At 34.0% G+C, this 20,015-nt stretch overlaps 3 protein-coding genes across 3 annotated transcripts; 1 reads left to right on the top strand and 2 right to left on the bottom strand.

The window, feature by feature from the left end:
• Positions 1-999: 999 nt before the first annotated feature.
• On the bottom strand, positions 1,000-7,219 carry LOC21403226 (DNA-3-methyladenine glycosylase 1). The gene is made up of 3 exons (XM_010090735.2): positions 7,186-7,219; positions 2,105-3,085; positions 1,000-1,477 (listed from the first exon to the last, which is right to left on the bottom strand). Exon 2 carries the CDS (start codon positions 3,005-3,007, stop codon positions 2,144-2,146), a length of 864 nt encoding a protein of 287 aa, XP_010089037.1. The 5' UTR covers positions 3,008-3,085; positions 7,186-7,219; the 3' UTR covers positions 1,000-1,477; positions 2,105-2,143.
• Positions 7,220-7,243: 24 nt separating this feature from the next.
• On the top strand, positions 7,244-11,848 carry LOC21403225 (sugar transporter ERD6-like 6). Its single transcript, XM_010090734.2, has 18 exons — positions 7,244-7,661; positions 7,772-7,834; positions 7,935-8,024; positions 8,393-8,452; positions 8,542-8,607; positions 8,695-8,760; positions 8,849-8,924; positions 9,232-9,296; positions 9,416-9,508; positions 9,713-9,796; positions 9,907-9,991; positions 10,480-10,526; positions 10,622-10,684; positions 10,770-10,829; positions 10,967-11,032; positions 11,131-11,190; positions 11,313-11,427; positions 11,519-11,848. The coding sequence occupies exons 1-18, from the start codon at positions 7,467-7,469 to the stop codon at positions 11,629-11,631; spliced, it is 1,467 nt and encodes a 488-aa protein (XP_010089036.1). The 5' UTR covers positions 7,244-7,466; the 3' UTR covers positions 11,632-11,848.
• Positions 11,849-11,902: 54 nt separating this feature from the next.
• On the bottom strand, positions 11,903-18,598 carry LOC21403224 (epoxide hydrolase 4). Its single transcript, XM_010090733.2, has 4 exons — positions 17,840-18,598; positions 12,900-12,992; positions 12,726-12,793; positions 11,903-12,097 (listed from the first exon to the last, which is right to left on the bottom strand). Exons 1-4 carry the CDS (start codon positions 18,497-18,499, stop codon positions 11,974-11,976), a joined length of 945 nt encoding a protein of 314 aa, XP_010089035.1. The 5' UTR covers positions 18,500-18,598; the 3' UTR covers positions 11,903-11,973.
• Positions 18,599-20,015: the final 1,417 nt, after the last annotated feature.

Raw genomic sequence — 20,015 nt, 5'->3', positions numbered from 1 at the left:
CATGAAATAAACAAGGCCTTAGAGTTTAAAAGCTATCCAACTATAGATAAACTTGCATATTTGAACCAATAGGTATTATAATCATGGGATCATTATGGTGTAACTGTTATTTTTCAATAATATTTATCCTTCATATGATGCGGTCATTATTTTACGGTTCGTGTCATTAGTTTAAACATTTTCATTTATGCAAATGTTAAAGACAAGTGCATAGGTTTAAACTAAGGTTTAATATGGATTATTTTATGTAATTGCTTCTAATATAAAACCGATTAGTCCAAGCCAATTCAAACCAACTTTAATCGGTTTTTTTAAAAATAAAAAATAAATAAAATAAATAAAAAAGAGAACTTTTTTGCTAAACTCGGTAATAGTTATATCTATGCGTGTAAGAACAGAAGCACCTTCAATCTACTATAATCGTGGGCTATTGTGAGACCTCGTATGCCAGTCGTTGCCCATCCTAAGGTACCCTTCGTCCGAATCACGAATCTGCTCGTCACAGATTGTTTGATACATCGTGTCGATTACCAATTCTTTTACTTTGAGTTTCAACAATTGATATGCTCAACGGTTCAATTTCATATTTTACTTAGGTTAATACTCATGGTCGTCCAATCCCTCCCATGTTAGTTCTGGTGATCCCACACAAGTACAGAGTTATATACAGTTTAAGAAATTAGCAGCTCAAAATCAGCAATGACATACGACCGAAACTTAACTGAATTAACGAGAAACGAAGTTGGAAAATTCCAAACTTCCTAGTTTCTAAGACCTTTAGTAATGTTCTTATTTGGTGGAAAATATAAGTTAGCATTATTAGAGAAAAACAAAAAAAAACAAAAAAAAACAAAAAAAATAAACCTTAAAATGCATATTGAAACTCTAACCATATTCGAAGAAAAATGATAGCTATTGGCATAGATGTGAGCAATATATCCAGCCCTCACATAACATTATGAGACCCAAGTACCATACGTTTTACCACTTGAATATTTTTGTCGTACTACTATAGGGGCAGTGATACATCAAAAATGGTGGTTAATAGCAATGTTTTGTTAGAAAATTAACTCCATCAACAGCCTACAACCATCAATCATCTAGCAAAGCACCAAAGGATGCTCATTGAAGTTGGCAGAGAATTCACCGAAGTAAAGCAACAGTTTCTCACCCCTCATTAACAGAATAGAGATGCTGAGTACACAGCTTGCCCTCTTCAACAGTTTTACATTGTTTACTACCCAATCTCACAGCCCCACTATGTGTAACAAAACAAATTACATTATACAAAGCCAATAATACATAAATCCCATAGGAATGAAACACTTGATAAACAATGGTCAAGAGGCAAATTCTCATAAGGCTATTGATCAAGTATAAGAGTTATTTAAAAATTAAAACGAAAATGATGGATTAAGTTTTGCAGGTTGCGTTGTTGAGGCAGGGAAAAGAGGTCTCCCACATAACTCAGCCGATCCTATATGTGAAGACATACATATATTCTACAAGCTTATGTCAAGACAACCAAATAAAAGAAAAGGCAAACATCTTTGGTTAAATGAGTTAGAATGGTACCATACAACTAAACAATCTCAAACATCCTCCAAAAAATAGCTCAAAATCATTTAAAAGCTTATGAACCATAATAGTTCCAGAAGTTTCTTCCACTGAAAAAACATAATTCCAGAATTTCCAAACGATGATCTGCAATTCAGATAATGCTTCACCTGGAATCATTGATTACCCGTTCGTTTAACAATTCAAATCACAATGCAAACTTTTTGCTACTATGTTTTCTCTCACGAATATTTAAATTCAACTTTTTAGTACATTGTTTCTCTCACATAAATTCACTATTCAATCTAAGTTCTCAACTTCAACCCGTGAGTGGTGATTTGTGCAGACATAAACCAACATATCTCTATCCATAGATTAATGTATAATTTGTTTTGTTTCAATCTAGCAAACGATAAACCAATGAACTCAAATCCAACCATTTAAACTTCAAATCTTCATAATATCAACTGAAAAGTCATTGCAATTCAAGTAAAAATTAAAGCATGAACAGATTGATTAAAAAAAAGGTAAACGTAGCTATAATTACCTGAAACATACACAATTGTACAAAGATCTTGATATATGACTATTGAATTGCTGTTGCCAAGACGCCTTTGGCTTCCATTAGCCTCCACATATACCAAGACCCAAAAGAGCTATAAGGCTTCCATTTCTCACACAATCGCTCCATCTCCAGAGGTCTCGGCAACTCCTTTAGTCCGTACAGTCTCTGAACTCCTTTTCTGACCCCGAGATCACCGATCGGAAGCACGTCCGGTCTCCGCAGCGAGAAGATCATGAACATGTGAACCGACCAAACGCCGATTCCTTTAACCACGGTGAGCTTTGCGAGCAGAGCCTCGTCGTCCATTTCGAGAATCGAGGAGTCCGATAAAGTACCGTTCTTGTACTTTTCCGCCAGGTCATGGAGATAGCTTGCTTTTCTACCGGAGACGCCGATTTGCCGGAGCTGCTGAGCTGAGAGCAAGATCACCGAGTCGGGGACGACCGACGACTCGCCACCGCAGAGGGAGACGAAGCGAGTGTAGATCGATTTTGCGGCGTTGTATGCGAGTTGCTGGTAGAGAATGGATTTCGCAAGGGATTGGAAAGGCGAGCGGTCGGAATCGAAGTGTGGAGGACGGTGGGAGTCGATTAGGGTTGCGAGGAGGGGATCGGAGGAGCGTAAATGGTTGAGAGCAAGGTTGATTTCGCATTGGGACGATAATGGTTCTGTTAGGGTTTGGGGAAGAGAAGAGGAGCTCTGCAACTTCTGTTGTGGGGAGTTTTCGTTAATGGAGGTCTCGTCGTCGTCGCTTGGGGTTTTGGAAGAGAGCTTTCGGATTTTTCTGGCTCGGAATGGGATTTTGGAAGAGTTAGAGGGGCTTTCGGAAATTTGACTGGCCTCCGTTGCTGTGATTTGGGATTGAGTTTTGGAACGCTTCGCCATTGAGGTAAAGAGAGGAGAGAGAAACGGCGTGAATGTGGCGGGAGATCTAACGGTTTAGATGATGGTTTCCCGGTAAAACTAAAACGAAATGTTGATTGTGTCAGCGCTTTTGACTCTTTGAACTTAACGCCCATTCTCAGAGCGTATGTTGTGTAATTTTATAATTAACGTGTTAATTATAAATTATTTAAATATAAATTTTTTTAATATAATATTATTTATTGTGTTAAATTTTTTATATATTATATTTTATTGTAAATTTTTTATTACGTATAACATATAGAAGATTTGACATTTTTTTTATTAAAAAATTTAATATTGATTAAAATTTTTATTTTTTCATATAATTATTGTAATTTTTATATTTTTTAATTATTTTAAAAATAAAAATTTATTTTTACAACTTTTAAAACTTAATAATTATAAAAAAATAAATAAATTTAACATTTCAAATAGTATTATACATGTAGTAAAAATAAAAATAATATATCATATGACATTTTTTTATGTAAATATATAATTAGTATTAACATTTACATTAAAGATTGTCTTATTTTACATATGAACTTTATCTTACACTCTGTTTGATACGATAGAAAAGTGGAAGAAAGGAAGTGGGTGGAGGGACTAGTAGATAGAAAATAATAAAATTGGTTATTTAGTAGGAAGGAAGAGAGAAAAGAAAGAAAAATAGAGCTTATTGATAACTAAGGGTCCAATTGATAACTAAGGGTCCATTTAGTATGACGGTTTAAATCTAGATAGTTTGAACTTTTAAGTTTGAATAATATGAGTTTTGAATTATAGGGTTTAAACTTTGAGTTTAAACTATATATCTTTAAAGTTTGAATTATGTCTAGTTTGAATTAGTGCTTCGAATTGGCCAAAATCAAGGAGAGAAGTGCTTTTTTAAGGTTCAGAAAAGTGGTTTATCAAGTTTGTTCATTAAATAATATAACAAAACATTATTGGTTAAACATTATTTAGACACTGAAAATTTGGTAGATAATATGAATACTAATGTTATAACCGCAAACATTGTATGCAATAAGTCGAACAACATCAACAGTGTAAACAATTACCCCTACAATTATTTCCTTTTCTTGCAAAAAGAAAAACAATTTTTTTTTTCATTTTAATTTTTTTTATAGAAATTATCATTTTAGCTTTTACCAGATTAATTAATTCAGTTTTTTTTTTTTTTTTAATGCAGTGGTCGGGTTCCTTCAGCACCAGTAATTAAACAATTGTGTAATCCAACTTGCGGAAAACTCAAACCTAAATTCGCAATCCATTGGCTTTGCCAAAAGACTTATTGACAAGTCTTATCCTTTAAACTGCAATTCACATAGTCCATTCAATCCGTCTGAGGTGATATAATTTTGTTAATAACTTTACTCGCTCTTTTGCTAAAAAAGTACCGAAATTTTCACTTTTTTCCTTGCTAAATCAAATAACACATTTTACATTTAAAAGAAACACACAACTAGTTTTGTACGGTTGTTCATCCAACAAATTATGTACTTTTATTAAGCAAAAGTTTTTTCATGATGTATAGATGATGACAAACGTAATTAGTAAGAGCAGCTCCAACGGGACTAGCCATTTATATTTGTAGCTAAAATAATTTATAATTTTATCTTTTTTTTTGTTTTTCTTTACTCTAACTATTAGCTAAATGTTTAGTTATTTTGTTAGTTAAAATAAATTTTTAGCTGTTTTAATTAAAATTTAGGAGTCTCTAAAGAAATGCTCTAATATGGAGTAAGAATAACATGCTATTTCATGACCAAATAAAGATGACATGTTGTTTTGAAAACAAGAGTGTAAAAGTATGGGACTTGTTAAGAAAACATGTTGGATCAAAAGGCTTATCTTTAAGCTAAGCTCAACTTGGAAAAGAAAGTTAATCTCATGGAAATCTTTAAGTAAGAAGGTCAAACATATTCCATAACCCAAAACCATATGACTTACAGTGCATATAATCCAATATAAAATGTATATAATATGTATTCGCATGCATAAATGCCAATTGATGGAAGCCTTTACCTAGAGTCCTGCATCCCGAATGCAATTGAAAAAACATTTCGGTTTGATCCCGCAAAAAGAATATTAACATATATGGGTTGGCTCGGCCAATATTAGGATAAGATTGGGCCATATTTTATTTTTGCATGCCCAGCCTATCTTCTAATATAGGCCGGCCCAGTCTTTCTCTTCAATTTATGTAGGTTGGACCGAGTGGTCAATATTTACAGATGTGCATATGCATTGCATTTTTAATTTAACCAAACCAATGGTTTGAACTAAATCTTAGAAAGATTTTTCAAACACTAGTTTGAACCAATTCCTTAATTCAAATCATTTAAACTAGTTTACAAATGACTAAAAACGATGTAAATTTATTGAGAAATCGCCCACAAAGTTCATTCTTATTTTGATCCTTAAAGTTTAAAAACTCTCACTTTAATTATTGATTTTTACTCAAACCTTTTTTTGTTAGAATTTTTATTGAAAACAAACAGAAAAAAAAACCTATATGAACACATTTAACTTCTTTTTTCGTCTTTTCTAAAAAATTCTAACAAAAATTATTGAATGAGACTAATTCAAAATTAATGGGCGACGTGAGAGTTTGCAAAGTTTGAAAAGTAAATTGAAAATTATGACCCTAAATTTTAGGGGCACAATAAGATAACCCTTTTCTTTTCTTTTAGGATTAATCTAAAAATAGGTCTACATACTTTATGTTCCTTAAATTTTACTTTGGCCTCTAACTTTAAAAAAATAAATTATAAAAGTCTTATTGTGGTCAATAATTTTTTAAAACGTCCTAAATTTAACTCTGTTTGTTTCAATTTTAGTCTTTTTGACAGTTTAATATTTAAAAGAGTATGAAATAAGGATGATAATTTTTCGTCATACAAACAAAATGTTTTTTTCCTCAACATCACGTGCATATTCCGTCATTTTTTAACACCCAATTAATAGATGAATTAAAACTGAAACAAGCTTGGAATTAGGTTGGAAATGTTTCAAAGTCAAGACTAAAATGGGATTAGAATAAAGTTCAGGGGCTATTTATAGAATTGACACATTGTATGAAGATAAGTAACAGCTGAAAATGTCGTTTGAGCAAGCGCATTTATTGGTTAGGTATTTGGATGAAGTGGAAGCAAATCGTTTCCAAATGAGAGGGCTGTTTAGTAAATTATGACTTGAGGAATATAAACAAGAGAAAATATCTACAGCAGAACCTTTCTCTACTTGACAGTTCATTTATGACCAGTTTCACGATAACATACGTAATTCTGTGATCAATTTAGGCTGGCAACTGATTTGAGCCTATAAGCGTCCAAGGCTTATTAAATCATAAACTAATAATCCTTTTCATGTCTCTATTATCATTGCCTTTTAGAGGCTTCAACATTTTACGGCCCTCCCAAAAACTAGAGAACAAAATAACAGCACCTTTTCACATGCAACACCAACAAACGTTTGAAAAAAGTAAAAGTACATATTTAACTCCATGGCATTGAGATGGCACAAAAATAAAATAAAATAAAAACTCAGGATTTCAAAAAGCGACAAAAGAAAAACACCCACTTGCTAAAATTTAAGGCCAATGTTTCACATGCTATAATTAACCAAAACCTTTTCTTAGAAGGGAAAATATATATATATATATATATATGTATATCCTATCACCACCTACTAATGATATACGGATAAGTTTCTCCGACCAAACCACCCTTTACACCTGTTTTTTTTATATTTTTTTATTTTTTGTGTGACATGCATTTTTTTTCTAACCAATAGAAACTATTATTTTACCAATAAATTAATTTTTTAATGGTAAAATGTGTACATACGTGCATTAAAAAAATTTATAGTATGTATATCCGTAAAAAAAACCAATCTAACTATTAAAACATAAAGTATGTTTGTTTTATAATTTAAATTGAGAATTTAAGTTATTTACGTTAGAGAAAATATTATACTAAAAAAATAAATTTAAATTTTTATGAAAAATACATAATAATAAAAGAAATTAAATTGTAATTTGAGTTCGTAAAGAATAGACAATAATTTCTATAAGTAGGGCACCGCAAATTTGGTCTAAAAAAGGAAAAAGGAAAAAAAGAAAGAAAAGAAAGTATAAAACATTTATAACTGACCCGTACAGCAACTTGTGCGTCACATGGACATCTCCTGATCTCTCTAACGAAATCGCCAAAACCATCCACAAAATTCTGTCAGGAGACCACCGATCCCCGATCCTCGCAAAATTCTTGCTGTCTCTGGCTCTTTCTCTAACCTTTTCCTCTCTCTCCAAACTCTATACATAACACATGATATTCAAAGCTTTCTTGTGTGTGTAGTAGCCGTTGACTGTTAGAGGAAAAGTGGGTTGTTTTCCTTTTCCCGGATTCTCAACTCAACTGGGTCGAGCTAAAAAATGAGTTTCAGAGACGACGGCGGTGAGGATGGGCTCAGAAAGCCGTTCATACACACCGGAAGCTGGTACAGAATGGGCTCCAGACAGTCCTCCAGCATTATAAGCTCGTCGGCTCAGGTGCTTCGCGATGGCTCTGTCTCTGTTGTTCTCTGTGTCCTCATCGTTGCTTTGGGCCCTATCCAGTTCGGATTCACGGTCAATCTTCTCACCCCAATTCTTTCACAATCTTCAATTTTTGATTAGTTTATTAGCTAATATGTTACTGAATTGGGTTCCTTTTTTTTTTTTTGTCTGTTCTGTTTCAGTGTGGGTATTCTTCTCCTACTCAATCCGCAATCATCAATGATCTTAAGCTTTCTATTTCGGAGGTAAGGATTTCAATTGGGTTTTCCTTTTTCTTGTAAAGAAAAAAAAAGGAACTTTTTTTTTTTTTTTGAAATCTTGTTCACTTAAGTTTGATTGGTGCAGTTCTCTTTGTTTGGTTCTTTATCGAATGTGGGAGCAATGGTTGGGGCAATAGCAAGTGGGCAGATTGCAGAATACATTGGCAGAAAAGGGGTATGACGTTTTATTCATTTTTTTAATTCTCGTCGAAAAGCTAAGATCTTGTTTCGTTTCGTTTCGTTTTGAGCTTAGTTTTAGCTTATAAGGAAATGTGGCTGGTTTTTTTTAAGTAAAAAAAAAAAAAAAACCAATACCAGAACTAGATAATTTTGGTTTTCACTATATATTGGAACTGATGTACAACCATCTGAATTAACAATAACACTCGAAGTTCGCATTTTTCCTTAAAAACCAAATGGATTATTTTCTATGTTCTTTATTATTATTGTTTCTTTTTTTCGTTTACAGTTACGTAATGGCAGTGGCAATTAATGAGTTTTGATTACTAACTTAAGCATCTGCTTTGTTTTGTTGAATTGCAGTCGCTGATGATTGCTGCAATTCCTAATATAATTGGATGGCTCGCGATATCATTTGCCAAAGTAATAATCCCTTAAATCTTGAACTTCTATGTATTTGTTTGGGTCCTTACAAGGTTCCTAAGGAACATAATGCTTTGGCCATTTTGTAGGACTCATCATTTTTGTTCATGGGAAGATTGTTAGAAGGTTTTGGTGTGGGTATAATTTCTTACACGGTAACTTTCTGAATTCCGACACACCTTAGACCTTTTGGGAGAATAGTGAAGACATATCTGGTACTGATTTGTGATGATTGCATATAGGTACCCGTATATATCGCAGAGGTCTCACCTCAAAACATGAGAGGAACCTTGGGGTCTGTTAACCAGGTTGGTTCTAACTTAATTTTTGTTACCAATGTTCTGATATTTCCATATTTTATTTATGTATGAACTGAAGTAGTCCTTTCATTAACAGCTTTCGGTGACTATCGGAATAATGCTGGCGTATTTATTGGGACTATTTGTCAACTGGAGACTGCTTGCAGTGTTAGGTGAGCCTAAATTTTTTACCTTGTTTGCTTAAAATTTGTAATTAAAGGTGTGGAATGTTGCGTCTAAAACAAAGTTTATACGATCATTTGAAAAAGTTGTATACCTTTTGTTGTCTTCTGCACGTACATGTGTTAAAAATCGAAATTGAGGTAAGAAAAGTTGCTTGTGAAGCAAAGTTTTAAGATCATTACACAAAGCTTTATGCTATTTGCAATTCTCTCATGTGAAATTACCAAGCAATCTTACACTAAAATAATGGTACTTTATTTAGTGCACACTCTTAAAATATTGGTAATTTATCTGCAGGAGTTTTGCCATGCACAATATTGATACCTGGACTATTTTTCATCCCAGAATCGCCTCGATGGCTTGTAAGAATCATATAATCTTTTATTTATTCATTTGATGCTAATATGAGCTTGTTTCTACTGTCAACTGACCACTTTTTTGTTTTTGTTTTTGTTTTTTTTTTTTGGGTGGGGATGTTAAGGCCAAAATGGGGATGACAGAAGATTTTGAAGCCTCCTTGCAAGTTTTAAGGGGGTTTGATACGGATATCACCACAGAAGTGAATGAAATCAAGGTATCAAATGTCATATTTCTTCAGAAAAAAGAAAAAAATATGTCATAACTTTGGGCAAAAGGAGAGGAAATTCTATTGATTTTTCTGCTTAAGATTATGCTATACTATCTAGAATAATACCTGGTCGATGACAAACTTGAGAATGTTTTCTTACTTCTGGTCCACATGAGATTAATGTTGTTTTTAACCATCTACTTTCTACAGAGATCCGTAGCATCATCGACAAGCAGAAGAACTGCAATCCGGTTTGCAGATCTCAAGAGGAAAAGATACTGGTTTCCCTTGACGGTAGACTGCTTCTTATTTCATTTTTGAAATTTAAATCTCGGTTTTCGATAGTTGATCTCTATATTCTTGATATTCCAAACTGCCTACTTACTATAGTCTATATGTTCCAGATAGGAATTGGCTTACTTGTGCTTCAGCAACTCAGCGGTATCAACGCCGTTTTATTCTATTCCACCAACATCTTTCAAAGTGCAGGTTAGACCAATGTCTTGCAAGTTTTGATTTGTTATATTGTCAACTAAAGTCTTTAGATTCAGATTCCTACACATCCTTGTGTCAATCCTCAGAACACACGAAATACTATTTCAATTTTTACATGTACGTATACATTATAAAACAAATCTGTGCTAGTTGAGAGAGGAAAAAAAAAACTGTGCTAGCATGACCTGCCAAGCTTATTCTACTAGAAAGGGAAGTACTTCAAAAGTTTGCGTGATTTTGTAGCAACTTCTTCATGTTTCTCTGTTTTCACGTGGAGAAAAAGGAACAGATAAAACCTACACCAGGTTTCCTCTTTGGTTTACAAATTTATGACACTTCAAAAGTTTCAACTTCCTATCAATATGTGGAACATTAAACCCAAACGCCGCCTTGATAGAATTAAGAAGTGAAAATTGGTTTCTTTTGAGTGCCAACTATTTGAGATTGATGAATTGTTCACTCAACTGCTATTGTTTTGACAGGCATTTCATCTGGTAATGCTGCGACATGTGCTATTGGGGCCATTCAGGTATATTATATGTGCCATCTTTTGTAGCATTTTTGCTTTCATCATATCGGTGTTTGGTTTGTTGGAATAGAAATTTTACCTATGTGTCATTACAGGTTTTGGCCACTGCAATCACTACCTGGTTATTGGACAAAGCCGGTCGAAGGCTGCTTCTTATTGTGCGCAAACATTTCACTCAATCAACTGTTTATATTATCTAATTCGCAAACATTTCACTCAAATCAACTTAAATTTATTTTGTAGGTATCGGCAGCTGGAATGACTGTTAGCCTCGCCCTTGTTGCAGTTGCATTTTTCTTGGAGGTCAGTGTTGATGATTTTATGTTCACAATTTCTATCCATATGTACAACTACAATATAATGTCATTATCAATATTAAAATAATTTGGAACAATTTGTTAATATGGCTTGCCTTTTGATGCCTTCTCTCACTCCACTAGGGCATTGTACCAAAAGACTCTCATCTCTACACTGTGATGGGAATATTGTCACTCGTGGGGCTTGTGGTATGATTTTTTTTCCTGCTTGTTTTCCTTTTTTGTTTTCAACGTAATTAATACTTGTAAGCATAACCTGATTTCTTTTTCCAACCATTTCCATCCAGGCCATGGTGATTTCCTTCTCTCTGGGACTTGGACCTGTTCCATGGGTTATCATGTCCGAGGTACGCAATTTTTTGTTTCAAATTCTACAATTATCTCATAGGAACTTAAGCTTGAGATAAGTATGAGAAGTTGAAGTACTGATATCCTCCCCTCAACCTTTTCTCAAAAAATGCGCTTCCAGATACTTCCGGTGAATATTAAGGGTCTCGCTGGCAGTGTAGCAACATTGGCGAATTGGCTGACAGCATTTGTGACCACGATGACCGCGAATTTACTCTTGCATTGGAGCAGCGGAGGTCTGTCTCTGTTTCACAGATATGTAAATGTGGATGCTTATTTTTGCATTGCGTGTATCATGAACTGACAACATTTTGTAATTGTCAACAGGGACGTTCACAAGTTACGCTGTAATTTCTGCCTTTGCGGTTGTTTTTGCAACGCTTTGGGTTCCAGAGACGAAAGGAAGAGCTCTGGAAGAGATTCAGCAATCATTTAGATGATTATCTTGTTCTTTTTCCTCTTTCTTTTTCTTCCTCAAGAATGTATGTCTTAATATGGTTTCAAGTTTTGTCATGCCAAGCGTCGATTTTTAAGCGAGGATTGGTTATGTTAATTGAATAATTCTCATGTTTCATTCCAAGAGTTTCCCAACCAAAGATCTTCAATGTACGAAATATTCATTCAAATTTTTATAGCAATAAATAGATCTTCTCTCCACAAGATGGATTAAATTCAGTTATTTAAAATCTCAAACACAGACGGAGTTCTTTACCGAAAACTAGCAAGCGCTGAGGAGTAGAAAACTATATAATTATAGAACATAAATTATCTCATTTTGGGGCTCAATCTTCATGGAGAGAAGCAAAGAATTGCTTGAGACATCTATTGTAAACACAAGGCCTCTCCAAGTGAACTAAGTGACCTGCCTTCTTTATGCCTTGAAACGTTGTGTTATCTCCTAGTTGCCTGTAAACACACCAGCCAATGTTTATGGCAGTGTATAAAAGGGAAATACCATCTAGCATACTAGTACTAGTAGGCTATCAAGCAAGTACAAAGACACACTTCAATGATGTCCGGCACCATAATCCACATCAGGCAATTCTCACCTGTGACTTGTGTTCGACACCATAATTCACGTCCGCATTTGAGTTGTGTCTAACACAGCAATTCACACGTGAGAAGCACTCAATGTAAATTGGGTTGTCGGTAGTCGTACATCATTAAAGTCTAATCATGAAATTCTGATTTATTATTTTTGTGTAAATTAACTAACAGTTGTACACGTAGTATTATAAGGTCATTCTGATTTATTATTTTTGTGTAAATTAACTAACAGTTGTACACGTAGTACTATAAATCTTTGCTCAAAAAGGTATTAGGGATTCCTTAAACTTACTCTTTCATGTTTTGATTAGAATTTGAGTTTTGCTACAGTAAAAAGCTCTCACAAACAATCACATCTAACTTTTTTGCTACAGTAAAAAGCTCTCATATAAAATCACATCTCAACTCGAATTAAAAACTCAGATCAGCGAACTAAACGGGCCCTAAATTTTTGCTCAAAAATGTGTTAGGGATTCCTTAAACTTACTCTTTCATGTTTTGAGCAAGTTCTTGCTTGAAAAGCTCATCATTCTCACCCCACAAGAGGTGTATTCTCTGCAAAAACACACGTAACAAGTGAACCGACGAAAGAAAATAAGAAGTGGCAAAATGTCTAAGAAAACAAAACCAGTACAAGTCTGGCAGAAGGATTCGAGATTACCTGTGGGAAATTGGGGATGGTTGGGTCTTTCTCATTGTCGACGACCAAAGCTTCAAGAAGTTCGCTTCTCTCCTTCCTGTTGGTGAACATAACCTATAATGGCTTACAGAAAAATTTTAGTTCCATAAAAAAAAAAAAAAGAATATTTGAACACAATAAAACAAGAAAATTTGAACTTCATATTTGGTGGATTTTTATTAAAGTTGGAACGGTATATTACGCTAATTTCTTATCCTGTACATGTCATAGAAAGAGATCTATTCAGGATGCATGTGTGCCAATACACACCAACCTATATGCCTAGATCCTTACCAACAGGTGAATTTGCCTGTGTTATGCTGTTAGGAGTCATGTACTGTCCATTTATTACCCAAGATAAGTCAGACTATACCTAGCGAGTCATATAAATTCAGTTCCCCTAATGGTCTGCTTGCCACAACTAGGACTGGTAATATGGGTCACGACACGACTCGAAAATGACACGAATTTTGTAGGTTAGGGTTGAGAAAAAAAATATTCGGGTCAAAATTGAGTCGACCTGAATTTGACACAAAAAATACGGGTCAATTCGGGTTGAACCCGCCTAACCCGAACACGACACGAAACTCGTAAAAAACTAAAAAATACATATATTTTTCATTACATATTTTAAATTTTATTATGAACTTGTGATATCATGATAGTTATACTCAAAATCTTATACTATTATTTACTTAATTTCAATGGATGTTATTGTAATTTAGTATTTTATGAATTTTAAGTTATTTCTAATATGCAAAAAACTAAATAAAAGTATACAATTTTCGTATCAATTTCGGATTCACAGGTCAATTTCGTGTCATGGGTCATTTTCAGGTCGTGTCGTGTCAACTCGTAAAGTAGTCGTGTCGTGTTTGTACTGCGGTTTTTAAAAAATTTCGTGTCACGGGTTGACTGTAAATTTAAAAAAAACGATCAAAATACGATACGAACACGACACGTGACACGAATTGTCACCCATAGCCACTACTATTATGTATGTGAATGTTATTTGGCAGAGCTAGCATTGTAGTTTTGTAGGACGTACTATTTTTTTTCAATTAAAAAAATAACAAAATATATATAAAAAAGAGAAAATATAGGATTAATAGCAAATAGCGTATGCTAGTATAGCATATTTTAAATTTTCATTAAAAAAAATCATTTCCAAATTTATCCACGCTTGTTGGGCTTCCATTTCTTTGGTTTTTCACATAGTCAATCATCTCTCTCAATTTCTCTCTTTGTCACCGGCATCGTGGCGGGTACCAAGGCCGCTGCCAATAAATACCCTATTTACTCATAAATATGGTATTTAACAATTACTGGCACAACATCTGCACCGGTGTTGACGTCTATATTTACGGGTAAATACGATATTTTTCAGTTATCGGGCCGGTGGCCGACTATCGATAAATACTAAATATATGAGTAACTACAGTATTTACCAGTTATTCGTGTCGCTGTCAGCGTCCGTATTTATGGATACTTATGGTATTTACAAGTCTTCAGTGCCGATGGTGAGTGCCCAATAAATACTGTATTTCTAAGTAAATATAATATTTATAAGTAAATATCATATTTATCGATCGCCGATCAACTATATTTATAGATAAATATAGTATTTAACAGTCTCCAATGTCAATGACCGATGACTATAAATACTGTATCTTCACGTAAATATGATAATTACATATAAATACCATGTAAACCAATCATCGGCCGCCGGCGTTAGTCGACCTGACCATATGGGAATGAGAGAGAGGTGCAGAGGAGAAAGAGTGAGTTGATGCATATTTTTGAGTTTTTAATCGTGATTAGAACTTAAAATATTAAATTATGCTATTTACTAACCATTTTAAAAAATTATGTTATAATTTATTAAGAGAGTCATATAAATTCAGTTCCCCTAATGGTCTGCTTGCCACAACTAGGACCGGTAATATGGGTCACGACACGACTCGAAAACGACACGAATTTTGTAGGTTAGGGTTGAGAAAAAAGATATTCAGGTCAAAATTGAGTCGACCTGAATTTGACACAAAAAATACGGGTCAATTCGGGTTGAACCCGCCTAACCCGAACACGACACGAAACTCGTAAAAAACTAAAAAATACATATATTTTTCATTACATATTTTAAATTTTATTATGAACTTGTGATATCATGATAGTTATACTCAAAATCTTATACTATTATTTACTTAATTTCAATGGATGTTATTGTAATTTAGTGTGTTATGAATTTAAGTTATTTCTAATATGCAAAAAACTAAATAAAAGTATACAATTTTCGTGTCAATTTCGGATTCACAGGTCAATTTCGTGTCACGGGTCATTTTCAGGTCGTGTCATGTCAACTCGTAAAGTAGTCGTGTCGTGTTTGTACTGCGGTTTTTAAAAAATTTCGTGTCACGGGTCGTGTTCGGGTTGACAGTAAATTTTAAAAAAACGATCAAAATACGATACGAACACGACACGTGACACGAATTGCCACCCCTAGCCACTACTATTATGTATGTGAATGTTATTTGGCAGAGCTAGCATTGTAGTTTTGTAGGACGTACTATTTTTTTTCAATTAAAAAAATAACAAAATATATATAAAAAAGAGAAAATATAGGATTAATAGCAAATAGCGTATGCTAGTATAGCATATTTTAAATTTTCATTAAAAAAAATCATTTCCAAATTTATCCACGCTTGTTGGGCTTCCATTTCTTTGGTTTTTCACATAGTCAATCATCTCTCTCAATTTCTCTCTTTGTCACCGGCATCGTGGCGGTACCAAGGCCGCTGCCAATAAATACCCTATTTACTCATAAATATGGTATTTGACAATTACTGGCACAACATCTGCACCGGTGTCGACGTCTATATTTACGGATAAATACGATATTTTTCAGTTATCAGGCCGGTGGCCGACTATCGGTAAATACTAAATATATGAGTAACTACAGTATTTACCAGTTATTCATGTCGCTGTCAACGTCCGTATTTATGGATACTTATGGTATTTACAAGTCTTCAGTGCCGATGGTGAGTGCCCAATAAATACTGTATTTCTAAGTAAATCTAATATTTATAAGTAAATACCATATTTATCGATCACCGATCAACCATATTTATAGATAAATATAGTATTTAACAGTCTCCAATGTCAATGACCGATGACTATAAATACTGTATCTTCACGTAAATATGATAATTACATATAAATACCATGTAAACCAATCATCGGCCGCCGGCGTTAGTCGACCTGACCATATGGGAAGGAGAGAGAGGTGCAGAGGAGAAAGAGTGAGTTGAGGCATATTTTTGAGTTTTTAATCGTGGTTAGAACTTAAAATATTAAATTATGCTATTTACTAAGCATTTTAAAAAATTATGTTATAATTTATTAAGCAACTTATTAAATATGTTATTTCACTCCTTCTCTTTATTAAAAAAAAAAAAAAACTATTACAGTACTTTTAAGAACCACCATATATATATATATATTGTATATGTAATGTAAAGTTGTGGTACTTAAGATACGTGGTACTCCATGGATTCTTGTAATCCATACATACCATTTGCCACTCATTTGGTCCCACCATGATAAACCGTATTTTTGTCGAATTGTGATCTGGCAGCTGATAAAAACTAGTTCCCTTTTAGCAATAAATAAATAAAATACTAGTGCCACCTGCCACAAATTTTATCTATTTAGGTACAGTTGGTTTAGCGATGTCGTAGTGACAAGGTGGCGGCAAATTGCCGATAATATCACCACGTCGCTCTTGCCCTTTTGACATGTGCATGATATTGTTCTCATAAGCACCGTAAATTTTTGTCCTGTTAAGGTATATGTCTCATCATTATTCTTCTAATTTTCTCTATCATTCAACTTGTTATATCTATTGTTTTACATCATGAAAAAAATACTTGCAAATAACTAGGCGAAAACTTCTTTCTTCCTTCATCTTTCCCCTCTTCTTTTTCAGTTCTTTACTTTTTTTTTTTTTTTTTTTCCTTTAAAGAAGAATAACTACGCCCCTTTTTCATTCAAACTAGATAGAGTTTATTTCCTCAAAAAAAAAAAAAAAATGATATAGTATTCGTCACATCTCTAGCATATGTGTGATTTATTATAAAAATGCAAAATTATTCATGACAATAGGCGAAAAAACAAAAACACAAATAAAAAACCCAAGGTCAAGTATACCAAATTTATTGAGGGAAAAAAGCTGAATATAATATGACAACAGTTTCAGCTAAAAAAAGCTATATCTGGTACACAGCGAAACGCAATTTCCAGCTTTCTCTACCTAATTGTCAATTTTGAAACATCCGCAAAAATAGTATGACAACTGATAAGTAATTCCCTTACGGCCAGCATGAGAAATATTCTTCGTTCTAGCTAGCTAAGAAAGAAACACGTTGTATCCTAGCTTCCTTTTACTTATTTACTTAATTTCTCGCCAAGAGTACTCTAAGAAAGTGCTCTAAACCTTAGTATATACTTTATCTATGTCATTGTTCTTAAAGTAATTATTAGAATTGATTGTCAGATAATGTATAGCTCTATTATCACTTAATAGATCATGAAAATACTTCAGGAAGTCTAATAACCTGAACCTAAAAACTAAATAGGATCATGCATGACTGAGTACATATATATACCTTACCTATATTATTGTTCTTGTAAATTGTTATAATAAGATATAGTAAGTACTAAATTGATTGTCAGATAATTTTTGGCTCGATAATCACTTAGTTAATTGAGAAAAATGAGAATTTTGTGGTAAATTATGAAAAAATTTCTCGTTTTAATGTGTTTTTAACGGCATATAACGTTTAGAAAAAAAATGCATGATAGATCCAGTAAGCGCCTGAAAAAACATAAGCTAAACTTGGAAACTATTTGATATTGGCACTGACCTCGAGATAGTCCTTGTGAAGGCGATCTGGGAACCAAAGCTTCTTATAGACAGCAACAGAGAGAAGTGCCTTGAGACCCTTCACGGAATTCGGAAGCAAAAGCTCCGAAGAAGAAGCGAACCCGAGCCTCTCCATCGTCGTCTCGCTGACGGAGCAAGTCATGGCGAGTATCGAGCCAGACACCACCAAGGCTCGGACCAGCTCCGGGTACAGCTGGGCCATCTTGAACCCCACCATCCCACCATAGCTGAACCCGACAAGAATACACTTCTCCACCCCCAGCTTCCTCAATCCCGCCGCCAAACACTCCGCCTGAAATTCCGGCGACCTTCCGGGTTTGTCGGTCGTCGAGCCGCCGAAGAAGAGGAGGTCCGGGACGTACACCGAGTACTTTTTTGTCAGCGCTCCGACCTGGAACTGCCACGTCACAATGCCCTCGGCGGCGAACCCGTGCACCAGAACCACCACAGGCTTGGCGGGCTTTTTAGTGGGCTTGGGCTTTTGCTTTTCTTCTCCTTTCTTGGGCTTTGTGATGGTCTCGTTTGGGACCCAGAAGTTCATGACCGTGCCGGGCTCGATCTCCACCGTGTGGGGACTCACGCCCGCCATCTTCATTAGGCCGTGAAGTAATGGCCTCTGTGCTGCCACTAGGTTCACCATGTTTTTCTCTCTCTAGAAAATTTTTGTTTTCTTTTTAGTTGTTTTGCTTAGTCTTTTTATAGACAATATCATAAGATGACTTGCAAATGAGCGAAAGCGAAGTTTTACATTGTGCGAGGAAATATTGGGGTGTTTGGTGCGTGGTTGTTATGTGTGACTGTATTCACTTGTCGATGTTTTATGAATGTAAAAAGTCTAATCAAATCATTTGGTCAGATTGGCAAACGTAGAAGTTGCGTCCAAACTTCAAAATTAACTTTTAATTTATATATACGTTAATGTTGTGTCGCTATCCTAGAGTCGAGTGATGCTGCAGTATAATATACACACGTACATATACTAAATTTTTTAATAATGGATAAAGCAGGTTGTTAATAAGCTATTGTTAAGACAGAAGAAATAGATATGGCCATTACAAATATATATATATATATATGTATATATATGTATATATATGTGTGTGTATACTGCTAGAAAAATAAAAAAATAACATTAAAAACTCAAAATTATTCTATTCAAAGTGACAAAGTAGAAGAATTCTTGTTGTATAGGCCACCAATCTTGTACAACTTTGTTTCCTTCTCTGAATCTCTGTTGAAAAAGTCAATTTTATGAGATGTAAATTTACCAATTTCAAAGTTTCAGCAGAAATTAAATCAGGAGGTCCAATTAATTCAAAGCCTAGCTGGGTCTTTTTGTGTTCCATGAAATGTATGCAAGTCAGATACGTGTAGTATTCTGTGAGTCTTGGACCTTTGGAAGCTTAATCAGTACGTCCAACTGATGACTACCCATTTTGTGTTTTTTTATTTTTTTTTTATTTTTTTTCCTTAATTTTTGAAGGATCTGATTATATTTCTTATGATACGATTTATATTAGTGTTTCTAAACCTTGAAACAATCTCATATATTAGATGTAGTGAAGACGTTGCTTCAAGGAACTAATGAAAAAGTTTGTATACGCGATCTAAATTAATCTTTTACATTTTTATGAGTCTTTTAAATACATATATTTATAATTTAATCAGTTTGTTGTATCCTTCCCTACAAATCTAAATTTCAGATCATTTATATGAAGTTTCCTTGCACGAAATCTCACTTGCCGTTGACCTAAACTAGTTTATTATTCAAATTCCTATGTCAATTTTTATTTTATTTTCCTATTCACGTTAAGGTAGTTTGGTTTTGATCAACTACACCGCCTACTATTCTCATCTAAATCTACGTTGTGGACCATTCATTCTTAACAGTGTACTATTGAACAAAATATATGCGATTGGGTATAGTTTGTCGGTAACACATGACGTTTGCATGATTGGATATCCAATACTTCGACACTCTCCTATGACATATATATGCATACACACACGATAAAACTATAAGAACAACCATTATTTTTTATTATCTTATTATTTATACCATTAAAAAAAGATATCGTGGTTGAATATAAAACGTATTCTGGTAGAATATAAAAGATAGCCTACCAGAATATTAATAGCATAAATGGTAAATTTTA

The sequence above is a fragment of the Morus notabilis genome, unplaced genomic scaffold (assembly GCF_000414095.1).
Source record: "Morus notabilis unplaced genomic scaffold, ASM41409v2 Scaffold25, whole genome shotgun sequence".
Taxonomy (NCBI): Eukaryota; Viridiplantae; Streptophyta; class Magnoliopsida; order Rosales; family Moraceae; genus Morus; species Morus notabilis.
Note: the sequence above shows the minus strand (reverse complement) of the source record. Positions and strands in the feature narration are given on the sequence as shown.